Source organism: Telopea speciosissima, chromosome 6 (genome assembly GCF_018873765.1).
Source record: "Telopea speciosissima isolate NSW1024214 ecotype Mountain lineage chromosome 6, Tspe_v1, whole genome shotgun sequence".
NCBI classification, from domain to species: Eukaryota; Viridiplantae; Streptophyta; class Magnoliopsida; order Proteales; family Proteaceae; genus Telopea; species Telopea speciosissima.
Genome location: NC_057921.1, coordinates 63,848,278 through 63,867,414, shown reverse-complemented (window position 1 = coordinate 63,867,414; position 19,137 = coordinate 63,848,278). Strand labels below are relative to the sequence as shown.

General features: G+C 38.5%; 2 protein-coding genes across 4 annotated transcripts; both read left to right on the top strand.

Annotated features, from left to right (window-relative positions):
• LOC122665119 (mechanosensitive ion channel protein 1, mitochondrial-like) lies at positions 1–5,872 on the top strand. Of its 3 annotated transcripts, none has more exons than XM_043861188.1 (7): positions 1–721; positions 851–1,128; positions 2,751–2,851; positions 3,974–4,061; positions 4,774–4,995; positions 5,400–5,554; positions 5,804–5,872. In XM_043861188.1, exons 1-5 carry the CDS (start codon positions 54–56, stop codon positions 4,785–4,787), a joined length of 1,149 nt encoding a protein of 382 aa, XP_043717123.1. In that variant the 5' UTR covers positions 1–53; the 3' UTR covers positions 4,788–4,995; positions 5,400–5,554; positions 5,804–5,872. The 3 variants fall into 3 exon arrangements, with proteins under 3 accessions (XP_043717123.1, XP_043717122.1, XP_043717121.1); XM_043861187.1 differs by lacking the exon at positions 5,804–5,872 and adding an exon at positions 5,755–5,791; XM_043861186.1 differs by lacking the exon at positions 5,804–5,872 and having other exon boundaries at positions 5,400–5,705.
• A 2,906-nt stretch (positions 5,873–8,778) lies between these two features.
• LOC122665122 (deubiquitinase DESI2-like) lies at positions 8,779–15,719 on the top strand. The gene is made up of 4 exons (XM_043861192.1): positions 8,779–8,913; positions 12,200–12,461; positions 14,284–14,351; positions 14,932–15,719. The coding sequence occupies exons 1-4, from the start codon at positions 8,779–8,781 to the stop codon at positions 15,178–15,180; spliced, it is 714 nt and encodes a 237-aa protein (XP_043717127.1). The 3' UTR covers positions 15,181–15,719.
• Positions 15,720–19,137: the final 3,418 nt, after the last annotated feature.

Genomic DNA, 19,137 nt, shown 5'->3' with positions numbered 1-19,137 from the left:
TGAATTCGTTTTGAAGTCACTTCCAGTAATACTTCTGTTCATCTCCTTCCAACATGCGATCGATTCGGTCATACCGTTCTTTGGTGCGATTCACCATAGCGACCAAAGGGATCCTCAGAAGTTCATCATTTTCAAATTTCCAGCTTTGTTCGCACGATATAGCGGTTACCCAGTTTAGATCATCACCTATTCGATCATATACTTTGTACTCTCAGAGTACCCTTTTTCTTGGTTGTCTGGACAACATCTCAAACTATCGAGCATATTCATCATTTTTTGGTGGCAAACGGGATGTTCCCCGTGACACACAAGTTTCTGCTGCGAGTGATTCAAATGTTAACACGACCGATGTGGTTGCTAACGACTGGATTGATAATGTTAAGCATGCTCTGCAGTCAGCAGTGGAGACTGTGGCTCAAACAGGGGAAAAGGTTAAAGAGGCATCAGATGAACTCACCCCTCATGTTCAACAATTGCTTGATTCACATCCGTACCTAAGAAATATATTAATTCCGGTTGGTGGGACTTTGACTGCCACCATGTTGGCTTGGCTGGTCATGCCGAGGCTTTTGAGGAAATTTCACAAATACTCAATGCAAGGCACTGCTGCATTGCTATCTGGGAACCTATCTCAGGATCAAGTCTCCTATGAGAAAAGCTTTTGGGGTGCTCTGGAAGACCGTCTGCGATATCTAATCACCTTCATGGCATTCTCTCAGTTGTGAGTTGTTTTTTAGTTCGTTAAGTTCTCAGCCTAATTGGGCATATCTTCATTTCCATGGCTTTCAAGTTTTCAGTCCTCAACTATAAGCTGGATAAATTGATGTGTTCTTGTTATTTCCATGTGCAGAGGTGTGATCATTGCTCCGACAACAATTGCATCTCAGTACATTGCCCAAGCTTGGAGGGGTGCAGTTATAGTCTCATTTTTATGGTTTCTCCACAGGTGGAAAACAAATGTTTTTTCTCGTGCTCTGGCTGCTCACAGTGTGGTAGGGCTTGATCGAGAAAAGTTGCTAGCTCTAGACAAACTTTCATCTGTGGGTCTATTTGTGTTGGGATTGATGGCTTTAGCGGAGGCATGTGGTGTGGCTGTGCAATCTATATTAACTGTTGGAGGGATAGGAGGTGAGTTTTAGATGCTGTTACTTGTGTTGATTTTGATTCTTCTCCATAAATAATCAGAAGACTTGGATCAATATTTCATGGGGAACTCACTGTATTTTGGTTTTGCATTCATAAAATTTTATTCCTTGTACATTTTTCATCTGCCTGTTTTCAACAAAAGTTTTGTGAAGTAGGCTACAGAGTGGGTAATTGGAATCAGTAGAACAGTTCTGATAAATGTAGCTAAGCTGAAAATCGTGTCCCCTTCCTTTTTTGTAAAATATGGCATGACTTTTCCCATTATTATGCAGTTTTTGTCTATATTTGCCTCACATCCTTCATTAATCAAGAAGAGTGGCAAGACATCACAATAAGTACAAAGATCTTAGACCTTTTGCTTTGAACTGTTTGGTATGCTAGCAGATGGGAAGCGTATCCTACATTTCAATAAAATTTTCCTATATAAGTATATAACTATTTTTAATCAGTGATATTTGGTTCAAAGAGTCGTCCTTTCTCATTATTTGCAACTCCTCAAATATTAAAAAAATGAATGGGAGATCTCTTTCCATATGGGTGTCCACCTGGGTGTACCAGTTGATGGGAAAGAGATGGGGAAGCTTGCTAGCTGAGTTGGAGCATAGGTTAGGATCCCAATTGCCCATTCCCTGTTTCCCAATCTCTGCAACATGCCCAGGTCCATTCTCACCCCACCAGGAACAATAACAGGAGCAGAATGCACCAAACAAAGGCATCAAGGCTGGGGCTCTATTGGCCTTGTGAGAGTGGATAACCAGTAGGATCTCTTCCTCATAGGGCATAGCTTGGAGGGAATCAATGAGGTGACTGGGAATGAATTTGTTGAGGAGCCCCTCAGAATTGGCTCGAAGGATGCTATGGAAGAAGGCTAGAAGATCTCCTTAGAATACTCAACTGCCTCAGCCTTAATATCTTCAACGCTGTAGAGAGAAGAACCATCTCTGGCCAGAAGCATGGGGATGGAGTTAACATTTGTTCTCACTTTCATAGACCTGTGAAAGTAATCAGTTTTGGAGTCGCCAAGTTTCAACCATTTGATTCTAGACTTTTGTCTTAGGAAACTCTCCTCTTGAGCAACCAATGAAAGGAGATCCAATGAGACCACTTTTTCTTCCTCAGCCAGGGGGAGATGTTCCCAAAAGAGGAGTTCCAAACTTTGAGGCACTTTTAACATTCCAAAGCTTACTGGCAAAGGTGATAAGGGGGGTTGAATGGGAATGGATTGGCTTGTCCCAAACATCTTTAACAATGGTAAGGAAATCTGGGTGAGGGCCGCATATCAAAGGGTTCGAAAGGTTTAGGGCCATAGGAGACGTAGGGTTAAAAAAAAATATTGGTGGGACTATGATCGGAGATGCCAGGGGAGTCAAAGGTAGCATAGGAAGAGGGGGAGGAGGAAAGCCAGGCTTCATTAACTAGAACCCTATCAAGCTTGCAAGTGATTACACAATACTTTTAAACCACTTCTTTGACCAATCACCAAAATTCTCAGTTTTGGACTCAAGCAATCTTGTTTTATTATTGTTATTATAAATATTGGTTATTGTTAATAATACTATTCTATTTACAGGTAGATATGAGTTTTCTCCCTATCTTTTATGCAGGAGTGGCCACTGCTTTTGCAGCTAAAGACATCCTTGGGAATGTGCTGAGTGGGCTGTCCATGCAGTTTTCAAAGCCTTTTTCCTTGGGAGATACCATAAAAGTAAATTAAGCATGTTTCTTTTTTTGTCATACCTATTTAATATTTATGTATTGCCTTGAATTTTTTTTTTCATTATCACAAATCTTATCATGGTTAAGGTGTATCTTTTTGTATTAGATGTTTTCTGTCACTCTGACAAGATACAGTTGCCACATACTTCATTAATAGTGTTAGGTTGCAAGAGTACTTCAGTCTAAATGTATATTTTGTGGAGCATAAATTTTTTTTTTTTTTTTTTGAGGGGGGAGGGGGTTGGGGTTGTGCCATATAGACTGCTGTATTTGAGGAAACATTTCAGTGAGCTATTAAAATACCGTTGTAATATCAATGCTCACTTTTGGCCTAGAATGTATGGATTTTCAAGGAACTACTAGGATTAGTTTGTCCACTTCCTTAGTGTCTCTCTTTGATGGGTTGAATTTCAAATCTACTCTGTGTAGTCATGTACCATGCACTAGAGACTTTTTCAGATTCAGGTGGTGGTGGAACAATTAAACTTAGGTTCTTCAGTATGTCAGATTGAAGGTTGTGTTTGGTTGCCACTTGAATGATATTATTTCATTTTGGAATACTATGACATTTTAATGCTTGATGTTATTCGTTGGGATGGACTCATCCCAATTCATGACTGGCTTGCCAGTTAAAATAGAAATAAATACTTCTTAGGTTTTCACCGACTGAATTCTTTTCCATTACTGGTTCACATTTTGGTGACGACTTAAGATGATGAGCCCCTTTTTTATGAAGACCCAACCCAGTGAAGTCGCCACAAAATGCAGCATAAAATCCCTAACATATTATGACACTACTTTTATGTTCAAGGAGGCAATATGTTGGTTCGGATGGGATTATGTTTAATTTACTCCTTTGCTAATCAGAAAATACCAACCTGAACCTTTTGGAGAGGCCAAATTGAATCTCTAATACAGAACATATTGGCTAAGCTTGCCTTGTTGACTACATACTCACCCCTAAAACATGGAGGGAAAAGAGGCTGAATTGAGTTGGCAGATCGGGTAAACCGTACTTCTGATGAACTTCTTATCCATGATTTTGGTGGAATAGTTAGTATTGTTTTCTGGTTTCAAAATAATTTCTTGGGCTGAAGATTTACTTTTACAGGCTGGATTAATAGAAGGTCAAGTGGTAGAAATGGGACTCACTACAACATCCTTACTGAATGTCGAGAAGTTCCCTGTTTTCAAATCAGGTGTGCTCTACTTCTATTTTCTTTCTGTTGTTAGCATCTGAATTCACCCAGCCCAGTTCACTGATCTACAGGCACACATTTCTGGGTTTTTGCCTTGCATTTTGCGTTGTTTCCATAAGTTTTGTTATTCTACATTTTTCACTTCTGAGCAACTAATCAGGTAACAAAGATACCAAGTAGATCCACTCTTCTCATTATTTCTGTTAATTTTATGTTGTTTTTTCATAAAGGTAAAAGATTGAAATATTTTTCCTATTTATTTATATCTTATTGATATCTTTTACATAAAAATAATGTCTGTCAATTGTCAAGTGTAATACAAGGCCTGATTTTGTGGAAGATATTTTAAATATCTACAGAAAAGGTAAAGGAGAGTCTTCATCGCCATTTTTTTCTTTAATTTTATAATACAGGCATTCAGGTCTCCCTCTAATGTTCTTGGATTTACTCTTGTTAAGTCTGATATTATTTTGATTTTTGTAGAAAGTTCTTTCCTGCTTACCTAGTGAATAGTTGTTGATGAATTGTCCTTCTTATTTGGATTGAAGACTTAATTTGCAGTTCTTATACTTCTATCTTCTATGCCTAATTATGAGATGATCTGCTAGCTTCATTTTCCATATTGAAAATTTCTTATAAGCGTTGAACTTATTTTTTTCCAGGTCAATCAAGAGAATTATGAATGATGATGCTTTGAATTTGAATTTTTTAGGTAATAGGGAATAAATCACATGCCCAATGGCGTGCAATGGTGATCAAGATTCCTTTTCGAATTGATAATCTGGAAAAGATTCCCTCTATTTCCGAGGACATAAAGTCCATGCTAAGATCTAACACAACAGTTTTTTTAGGAAAAGAGGCTCCTTTCTGTTTCCTATCTCGAATAGAAAATTCATATGCTGAACCGACAATTGGATGCAACCTTAAACATATGGTGAGTTTCTTTCCAAATATTCTAGTGGTGAATCTTCTGCTTGTACATTGAATTTTCTTCTATGATGCATCTGTCCTGATTAAGTTTCAATGCCATTTCAACTGTAAATACTGAACGACCATTGTAACAAACTCTTTGAAATACTTTTTTATTCTCTGTGCTCAATGACAACATCTAATTATGAATCTTAGGTACTACTCTCTTAAGAGACAAATTCTTACTGTTATTCATTTGTGACAATGCTCCCCCCCCCCCCCCTGGTTCACAAAGGCAGAGGGAGTGGTGGTATGATAAGTGTGTGATATTTCTGGGCTGTTGCAAAATAAACAGCTTTGATGATCTTTCTACTTCTGTAGCAACTACATAACTTCATAGCCTACTAATGTTTCCTGTTGTTGTGGTAGAGCAAAGATGAATTATACTCTACACAGCAAGATATTTTGCTGCAGTCAGCCAAGATAATCAAGCAACAAGGTGCTGCATTGGGTAGCAGTAGCACCCTATCTGAGTGGAACGATCAGTGACAACTGAATGAGAGGAAACTTCCCTTTGTATAGAGGTACCATTCTTGCTTCTCAGTAATTCTGCTTGAGTTATTTGATACCTCCAATATATGCATTTTGTAAATTAATTAGTGAGGGTTGTTTCTTTTGTAAATCATTCTTCTTCCTTTCATTCGGATACTTAGTGAATTCAATAATTATTTCATTTTATCCTGTTGTTACGAGTCATTTAAGCTGACACATGTATATGCACCAGTGTTTCATGTTAGAACCAAATCATATTGAGAGAAATGGCATTTTCCCAGAGAAGACATGGTTGTAAATAATGTTGGCAACCATTTTCTCTAACCAGGGTATTGACTGGGTAGCCTTTTCTCCAAACCATTTGGAAGATAACTTTAGGCTCTTTAAGCATGGCTCACAGAATTTATGGTGGCTTCTTTTCATGAAGATGCTGTTAGCTGGCTTATGAGCATAGTCGTCAAGGCGGCCTTGCCTGGACTGGCGCCTTGGTCGCCTTAATTTTTGCCCCCCCTCGATTGCCTTGGTTTGCCTAGGCACCGTGACAACTGTGCTTATGAGTAACCAACCACTTTCAAGTTTTAAGGCCCCTGCCAGTGATAGAGAGGAAGTCATACCCCATTATGCCACAAGGTTCTGTAGCCCACAAACTCTCATCCCCTTTTAAGGTGACAAATGAAGGTGGGTGGCAGTATGAGTTCCCACCTAGTTTATACCAGACAAACTGCTTTTCTCATCTTTGATGAATTGATGGTTGTCTGGTAGTCTGGGGTTTTAACTATGTTATCAGGTTTCTTTGGGTATGTGGCTAAACTTGAATCCATTAGCTCATTGGGACAGTTTAATTTAGTTTGGGTTTGTCTATATTAGTTAGTAGCTTGTTTCTGGTAATATTAGTAGTTTCTCCTATGAGTAACAAGTCCTTTACTGAGCATGCTCATATATAAATGCAGATGTTGAGAATTTGAAGTAGTGATTTCTTCATCCCTAGACTTAATATTTCGTTCAAAAAAATAATAATTGATTTTTCCTTATTTGAAGTCTTGACTTTGGAATTTCTACACTTGTGATGCAAGAATGCAGTTCATCTTACCGTATGCAATGGAACGCACTGGGGGAAAAAAGTAATGTTTAGTTGTATACAATGGAACAGAAAGAGATGCTGACTTAATTTCTACGGAGTGGAGAGGTTGAGCTGGTTGATGGATCTTTGTGAGCTCTGTTGTCTTGCTACATTTCTGCCAAGGGCTAGGTGCAAAATGTTCTAGCACAAAGCAGACATGAGGATTTTCTTTTTAATCTGTTTGTGCATTTGCAGTTTTGACAAGATTACTGGATCCAATTGCCATATTGCAGTAGGTGTTCTATTTCTTACCCCTCCCCTCTTCTATCTTCTCACTCTATTTGGTAGTGTAATACAGTGACTTCATAGAGTGCGGAGAAGAGCAATACGAATGAGAAATTACTACTGTTGACTGTAACTGTCATTTGTATCACTTGTCATAAAGAGGTCCAAAGAATTGTTTCACCGAATGTATCGTTGATCAGTCAAGCTGATTGTGTTCTTGTTAATCTGGGAGTTTAACCATCACAGGTTTTGATTGAGATCTTGTTATGGAGTATATGGCAAATTATAAGCACCATGGATAGTCAGACTTATAAAGCAGTTTGTGCCCCACACTAGATATTATTACCTTTAAACTACGGTCAGTGTATTATTGAAGTGTATACGCTACAGAGATCACAGCCCACTTCTGAGAAATGATCACAAGATGAAATCCTGTGCGGATCTCAATTCTCAATCCACACATCATGAGAGGGGCTGTGTGTTGTGACATGGGAGTGAGTTTCAGGGTCCATATCGAGGGGGATTTGGATCCTCTATGGCGCGGCTGCCCATCCTGCCTGTGGTGCACAGACACAGGGTCACGTTCAAAGACCACCTTACCCCTGTTTGAGTGGGGGTAAGGCGGTCTTTGACACGGCCCTGTGTCTGCGTAGCACAAGCAGGACGGGCAGCTGCGCCGTAGAGGATCTGAATCCTATCCATGGATGGAGCCCGTGTGCCAAAAAGTTCCAAATCAATTCATGAAGAGGCTCTCCCTCTTACAGCCACAACCACCTGTATAGATCAAAGCTTGTGAACATAAAACACTGGTGGGGACAGAGAGAGAAGCCTATGCGGTCTACCCTGATTATAATAAGTTTTGCGTCTACTTTTGGTTTTTGTGTTTCTAATCTAATTTGCTTCTATTGCAATCAAGTGAAATTCTTTTAATTTAATATCTCTTAAACGGTCTTTCATATAGATTAAAATCCTCTGTAGTGCAGGCATCTGGTGGTACACTACCGTTCTAAGAGCTTGATAATTGATATAGCTTCATCTAACAGTTCAAACTCGATGCAAGACACTTTGTTTTTTTTTTTTTTTTTTATCATTTCTTTTCGAATTCAACACTGTTGGATGCCAAATTTTCAGGCCCGCACTGCAATGCACTGTCGGATTAAGACATTGCAAAGGATTTTCCCTTACCAGGTGTACTTATCTATGTTACCGTTATTAACCGTCATAAGCGACGAGATTATACTAGTTATGAGTATTATCGTCATTCTAAACCAAATTAAACATTTTTTAATTTCTCGGTAGTGTTTCAGTTAAACGCTTTAATGATGATCCCCACGTCAACCCCAAAAAAAAAAAATGATGAACCCCACGTGTCTCCTTGTGGGCCTTCTCTCTTCTCACCCACACAAATCATGGGGTATTGCCGTATTGGGGTTAATGGGAATATGCCATTTTTGTAATTTGTACGCAAAGCTAAGGGCTTTGATAAAACGATTTGCTACTTTACACGATTTCCATGCCCGTACATCATCCATCCGGTTCGATTTCCGAAACCGGAATTTTGGCAATCAAAATTTGAAAATAAAATCCATTATTACGAGAATGAGATTTATCATTTAAAAGAGCAATAATCAAGCAAAGAAGAAATTAAAAGGCAGAGAGATTGTTCCAAGAACACGGTAGTGGAGGAGGTGGTGGAGAAGGTGTTGCCTTTGCTTTTTGTTCTGTTTAATTTGAATCGATGGGGTTGTCGGTGTTTATTGGAGTTTGGAGTGATTCACATGGTACAATAGATGCCATGTGAGAAGTGTAACTTTGGGGAGAGTTTTTAGATTTTAGGTTTTTTGAAATCAAATATTAGGAAGAAGAATTATAGAGAGAAAGGTACTGACTGGATCTTCACTGGCTCTGAAGATGACGGATGTGATTCTTCATGTCTATGATGTGACCAACAGTGGTTCTGTTAAGACGAATAACACCATTACGCAGATCAACAAGATCTTCAAGGACCGTATAGGTTTGGGAGGAATCTTCCATAGCGCTGTTCAGGTCAGTTCCTTTTTGTTCTTCTTTTTTATTTTCTGAATGTTTGCTCATCTGGATCGAAAACTGGGTCTTCTTATGGGGAAACTGTTCGGTTCTAGTGTAGGTTTTATTTGTTTTTTTAACAATTGCTGGAATGTCGTTTCCTGTAAACGGAATCTAGGTTTGTGACTTAGTTGTTTTTGAACAGTTACTCTCTTTTTCTTTTTTTTATTCCCTGCTCACTTGGTGAAAAAAATTTCTTTATGATTATAACATATCATGAAAGGATTTGTAGATTCTGAAAAAAATTGTCGTTTCATAAAAAAACATTTGTGAATCTAAGAATTTGAAGTTGGGCATGTGCAAGCCCAACTTGCATGTTAGGAATGGGTAATTTCCTGGAGAATGTTGTTTGAAATTTCTAGGAAAGTCTCTAGTGTTCAGGACCAGTCTTCCCGGAAGGAAGTTTGCCCTTTTTTTTTTCCCCAGTTTACGTCTTCCTTAAGAGCGCCTTAGCATCTTCCAATTTTTGCGAACTCTAGGATGGGAGATAAACATGTAAAATAAGATTTGGTCGTTTCAAATTTCGGCCTTCAAAAACAATTTCCCCCAATTTTACTCCCGAAAGTATGAATAGGCATGCTATTACAAATTTAAAGAAACATGACAGTCTCTGTGTGCTTATGAGATCAATAACTTGACAAAACTATTCATTATCCAACATCTCTATTGATTTTGAAACTTAGCATTCACTACTTTCTTCCACTCATTAAAGCTACTCGTTTTCGTTTGACTAAAAACTAAAAAAATTTACATTAGTTTCGTGTATAATTGGGCCTTCCTAATTTTTAACAAATAGAAAAGCCAAAGCATCCGGTATTCACACTCTGCCCACATCTTGCTTATTGTTTTTTTGGCATTGCAGGGTGTATTTTTCTGAAAGCTGTAGAAAAATTCATGCTCTGGTGAAATTATCAAAAGTCAGTTTTTGTAGTTATGTTTCAAAAACAATTTATTGGTGGACATCCTGCACAACACTTCTTTTTCAACCAATTCCATCTACTTCCTCCTTGATGGTCAGCTAAGGTGGATGAAACAAGATCATTGCATGTTGTATTCTCTGTATAGAATCTTAAAATTTTGGTTGCAGAACCAGGATTAAGGGAAACAGGATAAAGTGTTCAATCCTTGTTGTAGGATAAGGATTTTCTCATTAATAATTTAATGGAAACAGAGGAGAAAAAAGAGCTAGAGAAGAAAGAAGAATAATCAGACTTGCTTATGACTTCACCCAGAAGCATTCTGGGCATCACAACGCCCTTGCATTTCATTAAGTTTGAACCAAGTCTCAAATTAACAGTAGCTCAGAACATTCTTTATTAAAATATGCAAAAATAAAGCTCTTGTAACCTTTATAAAGACATTTCACAAGAACGCATTCTTCATTAAATTATACGAAAATAAAAGCTCTAGTAACCTTTATAAAGACATTTCACAAGAAGGATCCTATTTTAGCTTGAACTCCAAAAAGGATAGGTTATGATTCCCCCAAGATATTGCCTTAAATTAGAGTGATGTGAATTTATAGGCTAAGATGTGGAACTAAACTTCAGATAGACTTTAGTGGGCCTATGATCTCATGGGTATCTCATTCTCGAGGATACACCTGTGATCCTCAAATGGAACCCACCCCCTCCCCTCCCCTCAATTGGATCTCCTCCCTAGTTTTCGTTATGCATCAGTTGGCTTCGGTGATTTTCATTTTGTTTCGTGATATGGTTGTTTTGTTTATATCTTTTTGGGAATTTTTGCAAGCATTTCTTTTGAATTCCTAAGTAGTGGTGATGTGTACGGGCTATCTTTTGAGCAAACTATTTTAATTATATACAAGATGTGCCTCTTGTTCTTGGTGGTTCTCTTGCCCGAGGATGTCTTTATGCTATACATATCCATGCTAAATGCACAAGTGCATCAGACTCCTGAAGCACTTATAAGCATTATTTCACATGAAAGTCTTTGCATGGTTAATGGAAACCATTCCATGTAGAGAACATGTCTTGGGTGGAACATTTTTGAAATGAACTTTTAATTTCTGCATAATTTTTGGTGAAAAAAAAGAAGAAATTGTGGCAAAAGGTCATCTGGTCTGTACAGCTTAGAGTGGTAACTTTGGACTGGGCACCTAGTTGTGCCACACAGAAGAGTGATTTGCAATTCCTACCGTTGGATGTCTTGGAAATGGTCTATATTTAGTACGTGCCAAATTTCATACTCAAATTCAGTTTTTACACCTATATTTTGGCATTACGGGTGCAATGGGTTGTGTGAGCTCATGCCAATTTTGAGTCATGTGGAAGTTGCCTCAACCCTAAACCGACCCAGTCCTTAATTAGGTCAAATAACTAACCCTGAAACTATCCATTTACTAATGGGAAGGCGTAGGGTATGTATGAATGTATCAACTGACGAGGACACATAATGTCAAATATAAGGGGCCATGTTGGAGCATACTATATTCATGTAATATGAGTTATCCTAGGTAAATTGAAATTAAAACTCCCATGGCTGTGTCAAATTTTTATCGTGCCATATTTTCAAAGACCCTAATCCTGTAATTCTGTGTTGTGATTATGTTAAGTTGGCGGCTCATCTTGGAAATTGCCACCCCTATTTGGCATGCATCCCCTCTGTAATCTGTGTTCCCTCTCTATAGTCCTTAATTTTTCATTGCTTTGTTTTGCCATTTGGCTAGATCTATTTGGTCTGAAACTGGGACCTTGAGTTGTACATCCTGGTAAGAAAATTTCAGCCCCACCTAACTTGCCACATGGCAGTATTTTTTGCATAGTCCAGATACCATCTAGACTGCACAGACCAGAGAAAACATTCCTAAAATTTTTTATGAATTCTTTTTCTTTTATACTTCTAGTGTGCATGGCTGTTGCTGTAGTCTCTTCTGAACTCTTTGCCATAATATGGTCGGTTCATATTGCTCCAGTTAAAGCCTTCTGCTCTTATTCATTAGTAACATACGACGTGTTTGGTTAATGATTTCATTTCATTTGCCTAATTCTTTCATTTTGATGCTTCTCCCATTTTTAAAAATTTCAGATTATATGTATGCACATAGACATAGGCATTCTTGTTGTTCATTTACCTTATTTAATTCCTTTTTTGTTTCTAAATGAAGCATGATTTCCTTATCATTGATGTATTATTATTCCTTGATAGTTGATTTAGAAATTTCTGTGCATGGATGCATGACATTTTGTGAAGGCTGTTTCTCTTAAATAAAAAACTTCATATGCAGGTTTATGGAGATGAAGAATGGTCATTTGGATTTTGTGAAAATGGCTCAGGAGTTTTTAGCTGTCCTCCTAGTAAAAACCCAATGTATACATATCGTGAATGCATTATCCTTGGGAAAACAAATTTCCCCGTCTTCAAGGTAAACCAGATTCTGCGGGAACTTAGCAGAGAGTGGCCTGGAAACTCATATGATCTACTAGCAAAAAACTGCAATCACTTTTGTGATGAGTTCTGTGAAAGGCTTGATGTTCCAAAACTTCCAGGTAACATTTTTTGTTTTAGTTGTTTTGAGTTGTCCACGGGTCTTTCTTGAGAAAGTATTGACTATTTATGTCTTGTGATCATCAAAGTTATATTGTCAGCCTCTCTTAGTTATGTTTGCTAGTGAGTGACAAATTGATCATTTATATGAGTCATATCCAATTCTTCAGAAAAGATGGTGCATATTATCCTCCCAGATATGAAAGGTAGAAAAAAAGAAAAGATTGAGGACCAATTATCATTGGTTCAAGCTTATAAGCCATGTTATGGATTAAGAGTGGATGCTTGCACAGACTAAAAGAAGAAAGTGAAAGTTGGTACCGAGTTCAATCCTGGGGACTGGCTAGTATTGGCAATGGATAAAAGTTTTTTGTTTTTGGTATGAGATAAAAGGTTACAGATAAGAAGAAAGTTTTTTAGTGATCCTTATAATAGACAAAGCATATTATGGGATCCCTAAGAGGTCATTTGATGGGGTTTGGAAAGAAATGGATCTACTTACCCTCCCTCTCCTCCCCCCCCCCCCCCCCAAAAAAAAAAAAAAAAAAAAGAGAGAGAGAAAGAAAGGGATCTCAAGTGGATATGGTGATTTTTTCAAGGACATATACTTTTGAGTAGCACAATAGGCTTACGTCGGCATTCATTATTGAACCCATTTATCTTTAATTGGTTACGAATGAGTTGACTGGGCATGTCACAAGGAGGACCTGTGGTACAATGGTCTATGGTATTTTCAGATGAAATATTTCTGTTTATTAGGATGGGTTGATTGCTAAGTTAGACATAGTGGCCAAAGCGCAGTTTAAGCGACAAGGCAGGTCTTGATACCTAATGTGGTTAGTTTTATGTATCTAGTTGCCTAGGCCCAGAAGATGAAGGAAATGTACCGGGAATATGCAAAACGTACCTGGACTATGGCAATCCTCTACCTGAAATTTGGTGCTCGCCTTGGGCGCCATGACAACTGTGGTTACTTTTAAGGGATGCTTTAGAACCAAAAGGTTTTAAATGATTACATATGCACTCACATACAGACATACAAATACAATAATAGAGGCGCTTTAGTGCCTACTTTGTTGAAGTACGAGTACGCACACATGAGGATGTCAACCAGGGAATTTGAGAAGTGTGATCTTTGCCACATTCAGCAACTTTGACCAAATTGTCATGCCATTGTTGAACTGATGTGAACCCATATGAATTCTTGATCCTTCTTTTTTTTTTCTTTGGGGGGGGGGGGGGGGAATAGCTACAGTGCAAGAAACATTGTAATATCCTTGTTTCTGATGATCAGTTTATATTAATTATATTTGTAAGTCCTCAAGACTTTATATGACTGTACTTCCTGGACACAGGGGGTGCTTCTACAGAGATGTTCACATTATAACACCTGCATAATTTTGTATCAAAAAATGAATGAATTCCTCTGTGGCTTAGTACAGTGCTATGTGAGTGTTGTTTATGTGGTGGTAAAGTATGCCCAGAAGAATATCCTTCAAGATTATCGTCAGTGATTTTAAATGATTTACCTAATCTGAAAGGGTTCTCTTCGAACTTACTAATTTTATCAACTGCAATTCCTTAAGATTTATCTATCTTTAAGTTTTCCGTTTCATTTTGCCTTTTACTATGAGTCATTTGTGTGTAAAAACTTAAGCATACTTGATATTGTAACTAGCTTTTGATCTGGACTTGCCTAAAAGAAAGAACAATAATGATAAGGAGAAGAGAGAGAGATGGAGAGAGGGAGGGATGCTTATGGTTTTTTGTCTTGTACTCTATGAATAGAGCATGTTCTTATAGTACAAGTTTTTTCTTTTCCAGCTTGGGTTAATCGGTTTGCAAATGCTGGTGATGCTGCTATGGAAGTTGCTGGAAACACTGCATTACGAGTGAGATGCTTCCCTCTCTTTATTGTTTGATGAAGTTCTTTGTGCAAGTCTCCTGTTTGAGTTCTTTCTTTTGCTTGGATGCATTTGTGGCCCAATCTGTTTGTTCTGTCAGCGATGGAATTTAAAGTGTGCACTATATGGGTTTCATGCCATGTGGAAGCTGCATGGTCAAACTAGGCTTTCCATCCAAGTGTTGCACTTCCACGTATGAATAATAGCTTTAATATTTTGTTTTATTTTATACTATATTAGAACTTTTGAATTTGAAGTTCTCTCAACTGATGAGACTTACCATGGAATAAAACCGTTGAGGTCAAGTCCTCTTCAGGTGACGATTGAACTGATTTGAGGTGTCAGAAAATGAACATGATCAATAACAGTTTGAGGACATTGTTAATTGGTTCAAGTTTGAAAGGTTGAATGGGCTGTAAATATGACTTTTGAGTAGTAGATTAAATGCAAGTGATGACATGGTTACTCCTTAACGTTGTCATGTAAATCATTTCATGTTCCAGCTTGTGTATTGAGTTTTAGTGCATGGCTGATGAACTTTTCTCTGTTTGTTTCTGTGTGGTTACAGTTGAGACAAGCCAAGACAGAGATAATATCTGCTAGCAAAGTGGCATACCGGTTCCTTTCTGGTGTTGGCTCCAACACGTTAGTCAATCCAGAGTCCCCGAGCAATTCCAATAGAGGCAGCCCCAGATTCCAAGCCGGTTGGTTCAGAAACCTCATTTCTTCTGTAGGCAACCAGCCATCGGATTCTGAACTTGAAGACCAGGCTGAAGGCACCCTTCAACAACGGAAGCAACCGATAGAACAACTGTGACAGAATTCACGGTGTGATGTGTGAGAAGATTGCTTCTGTGGCATCATTTGCTGCAATGTACCATGCATAGACAATGATATGTCATTCAATTCTAAACACTGTAAAATTTGATTTCTTTCCAACTGAAATCGTGTTTGTTGAAACTGAGACATTCAAAAAAGATTAGAGATACATTAAGGTGGTCTTCCATTATACAATGTTCATGTTACATTCTGAAAGCTTCTGGTTTCACACAATAGGATTGGTGATTGGAATCTGAGCGATGGGAAGTGGTTCTAAATACGGAAATGATGGACTGGAATGCGTTTGCTGCTATCCTGTACTTTATCTGCCCTCGCTTCGGTAGAGGCCTTTTGCCATGAAAACCTCCTCCACCAAATGCTGCTGCAGGAACGATGTTGACTTTGTGGCTCATTGTGGCTCTGGTGCAGAAGGTGGACAAATAACCTTGAGTCTTGCAAGTCTCAGAATCTGAACAATGTGTATGTGACCAAGTTGCTTTGGTTTTAGAGATTTATATAACCAGGGTTGTTCATCAAGGGGACTGTAGGAAACTTGAACTGGGTTTCCAGAATGGTAGGGGGTTGGGAGGCATGCCAGCAAAGTTGTCTCCCGGAACATCAATATGAGATTTGATATCATTGCATTTCTTGGGAGTATCTGCTGATTCAATGTTCTAAAACTTTGATCAAAATTTTTTTTTCCCCTTCCCCCTGCATATTGTCTACCTAGTCTGACAGTAGCGTACTAGTGAGTGTGGCTGTGTGGGCCCTGTAGTACCTTGCCTCAAACCTGAAGTTGGTTTCAAGTAGGGATGTAAACGGATCGGATACGGATCGGATGTGATCGGAGCTGGATATTTCCTGACTGAATACGGATACCTCTAAACAGATTAGGATGTGGATCGGATTTGGATTTTCGATCATCTGTTTACATCTCTGTCTTGTGTAACCCGGATCTTTCTCCCCTTAGCAGATACAAGTCACTCTCAATCCATATCTCTTAGATCATGATTCTCTTTTCATCATATTCTAGAACTTGTTTAATCTTCAAAAACTTTCAAAATCATTATTTACTAAATTTTTATTATTAAGTATTCGGATTTTTTTTCGGACAGATTTTAATCGGAATATTCGGATTATTTTTCGGATATCTCTAAACAAACACGAATGCGGATTCGGATTCGGATTCTGGTTTCGGTTATCCATTTACATCCCTAATTTCAGGTTTCATATTTATAATTGGCACGAGGCAATGAAGAGAAGCTGGGGGGTAGAAGTAGAGTGGTATTAAGGAGTTTCGTATTTTTTTTTCTTATAGTGTATAATAGCTCCTAGCAATACCTCTGTCTCGGCCGTACCGATATGATTTCGATATGGAAATGGGTGGAATCAGGGTGTGTTGTGCTGATTTGGCTGGTCTGGCCCACTTTTAGGCCGATTTACCCAATTCATACTGATATTGTATCAGTATCAACTGAGACGATACCTATAGATCGGTAACATGATCCTTAGTTCTCCATTGTTTTGTATGTGGCTGTGGCTGTCAATTTGTTTGTGGTTGAATCGTCTACTGTGTCTCAAGCAAGGTTTGTAACCTCGGATTGGATTGGCCGATTTTGGGTGGATCGGCCAGACAAGGGTAAAAAGGTTTTAAAAAAAATTAGATTTTTACAAAAAAGCAGGAGCATAAGTGTCATATTTACCCGACTATGAGCGATCCGATCTGATACCAAGATTACAAACCTTGGTCTCAAGACACTGAGCAAATGGGATTTCTATGAAGATTAATTTGATTATGTAGAATTCTTTCTGCGCGTCTATTATTCACATTTCCAGGGACCTACCAGTGGTTTCATCTAGAAAACCAGGAGAGGAGGAAGGGAAGAGGGGAAACTAAAAAAAAAATGAGATTCGTTGGGCTTTCATGTGAATGGTCGGCTGCTTAGACTTGGATTCAGATTTGAATAAGCGGCCAGCTCCACTTTGTGCTGGCATGTTGGATGCTTAGACTTAACTGTCCTCAGGGGTGGGTCCCAACCACCCAGCTATAAGAAAGCCTCCTTGGTCTGCTAGGCGTAAGGAAGAATACCTTGTTTGGCCACCTACTACACCATGTGAAAAAATGGTATGATTGGGAGGGAGAGAGAGAGAGAAGGGTTTTAGTTCACGGTATCAGCACTAAAATCGGCATTAGTATCGATTGTTACCGTCGATATCTATATGAATTGACTGTATCGGGCCAATTCCAAAGAGAGTTACCATGGGGTTGCACTCCGACGTTGGATAGTGAGGTCAGAGATGTGTCCAACTCTCAAGTGTTTTTTATGTTAAGGATTTTCTTACTAAAGCCGTTAAATAATTTGTAATCTTGATTTTTCACCCTTTCGAGTATAACACATTTTAGGTTTCAAAGACGGTAAATACTCTCATTCTACATATGTATTCAAATGAAACGCATGCCAATAATAGCTTTTGATAATGACAAAATGATAAAGTGATTTTCAAATTATTTCTGAACACCTTTTTATACCTTATCTTAAAGAAATTATGGGAATAAGATAACATACACATCTATAGAGTTGTCGAACAGTCCCTTTATGTTAGTGTACTTTCTCTCTGGAATTTTTTTTTTTTTTTTAAAGTAGAACTGTCTGGATCTCACTCGTCCACAAAACGGATCCACCCTATCTTCTTAAAATGTCTCCATGACTGACAGATAGAGAAGAATAGGTGGAAACGAAGGAAAACCTGACCCATGCTTCCCTCCTTTGGCTAGGGTAATTCAGAGATGGAATAAGAGGGGTGTGTTCAAATGGCCGAAGGTGGCCAACTATGGCAGCATGTAGTAAATGAAACCAAAGAATTGAGATATTGAACCTAATTTTAAACTCCACCAAGATGCTTGTAGTAACTAGGTTGGAGAGACAAACACATGATCATAAACCTAGGACTGTAATCACAAGACTTCAAAGGTGAGAACGAAGGTAGACAGAGACGTACCACTGGTCACTCTCCTTAAAATCGTAGTTTCCCGTTACAGTGTAAACCAAGTTCTTGCAAATCGACCTTTAATATGCAACCCAAGTAAACCCTACGAATAGTCGTTGCACATTTGCACTCAACTATTGGACCATGTGGAAACTACTAAAGACCGGCAATACACACCAGTGTAGAAAATCCAAGTGAAAGAGAGAATTTGGAGAGCAAATGAAAGCAAGAGAACAATAAAAAATTATGTCAACGGGGCTAGTCGACCTCAGTCATACATGTGAAGGCGGAAAAAAAAACTATGCACGCGAGTTACGGGTAAAACAAAACCTAATCAATCAAAACAAACATTATTGAGGCATTTTGAATCTAAAACCCAATTTAAAAACCTTAATAATACAAATACAGCTTCATCACTACTACGTGCAGGTCAGAGCTAGTGGAGGTGGAATGCAATGACCATGTGTGATGTTTGTGAATTGTTATGCCTCAAATAGTTAAAAAGTCTAAGAGTAGTAGATCAATTACCAACTTCTTGTCGTAAGCTTGTTTTAGTAAAGTATCTGATAATGGCATAAACGATGCATCCACAGTCCAACATAGTTGTCAAGGAGTCGCCAAATCGCAATGCCTTGGCATCCAGGCGTCTTGCTATTGCCTTGATTTCTAGTGTTGATTTTTTTTAACCGCTCGACCGTCTTGATTCGCCTAACCCCCGTAACAACTATGCAGTCCACACACACACCATATTCTTTCATCGTATATGATGCACATAAATTAAGCGTTTCTGCTCACCATCACTACTCAGTTCAGTCTAGAAATGAGTGTGAAGGCCTCCTAAGGAAAATCTAGCATTGCCTCCTCATATCGACATGGGAAGACTGGGGCTCATCACACTATCAGAGCTAAAATGCCATACACAAAGTTCTGGGACTCGTTCCACACAAAAAAAAGAGGAGGATAGCTT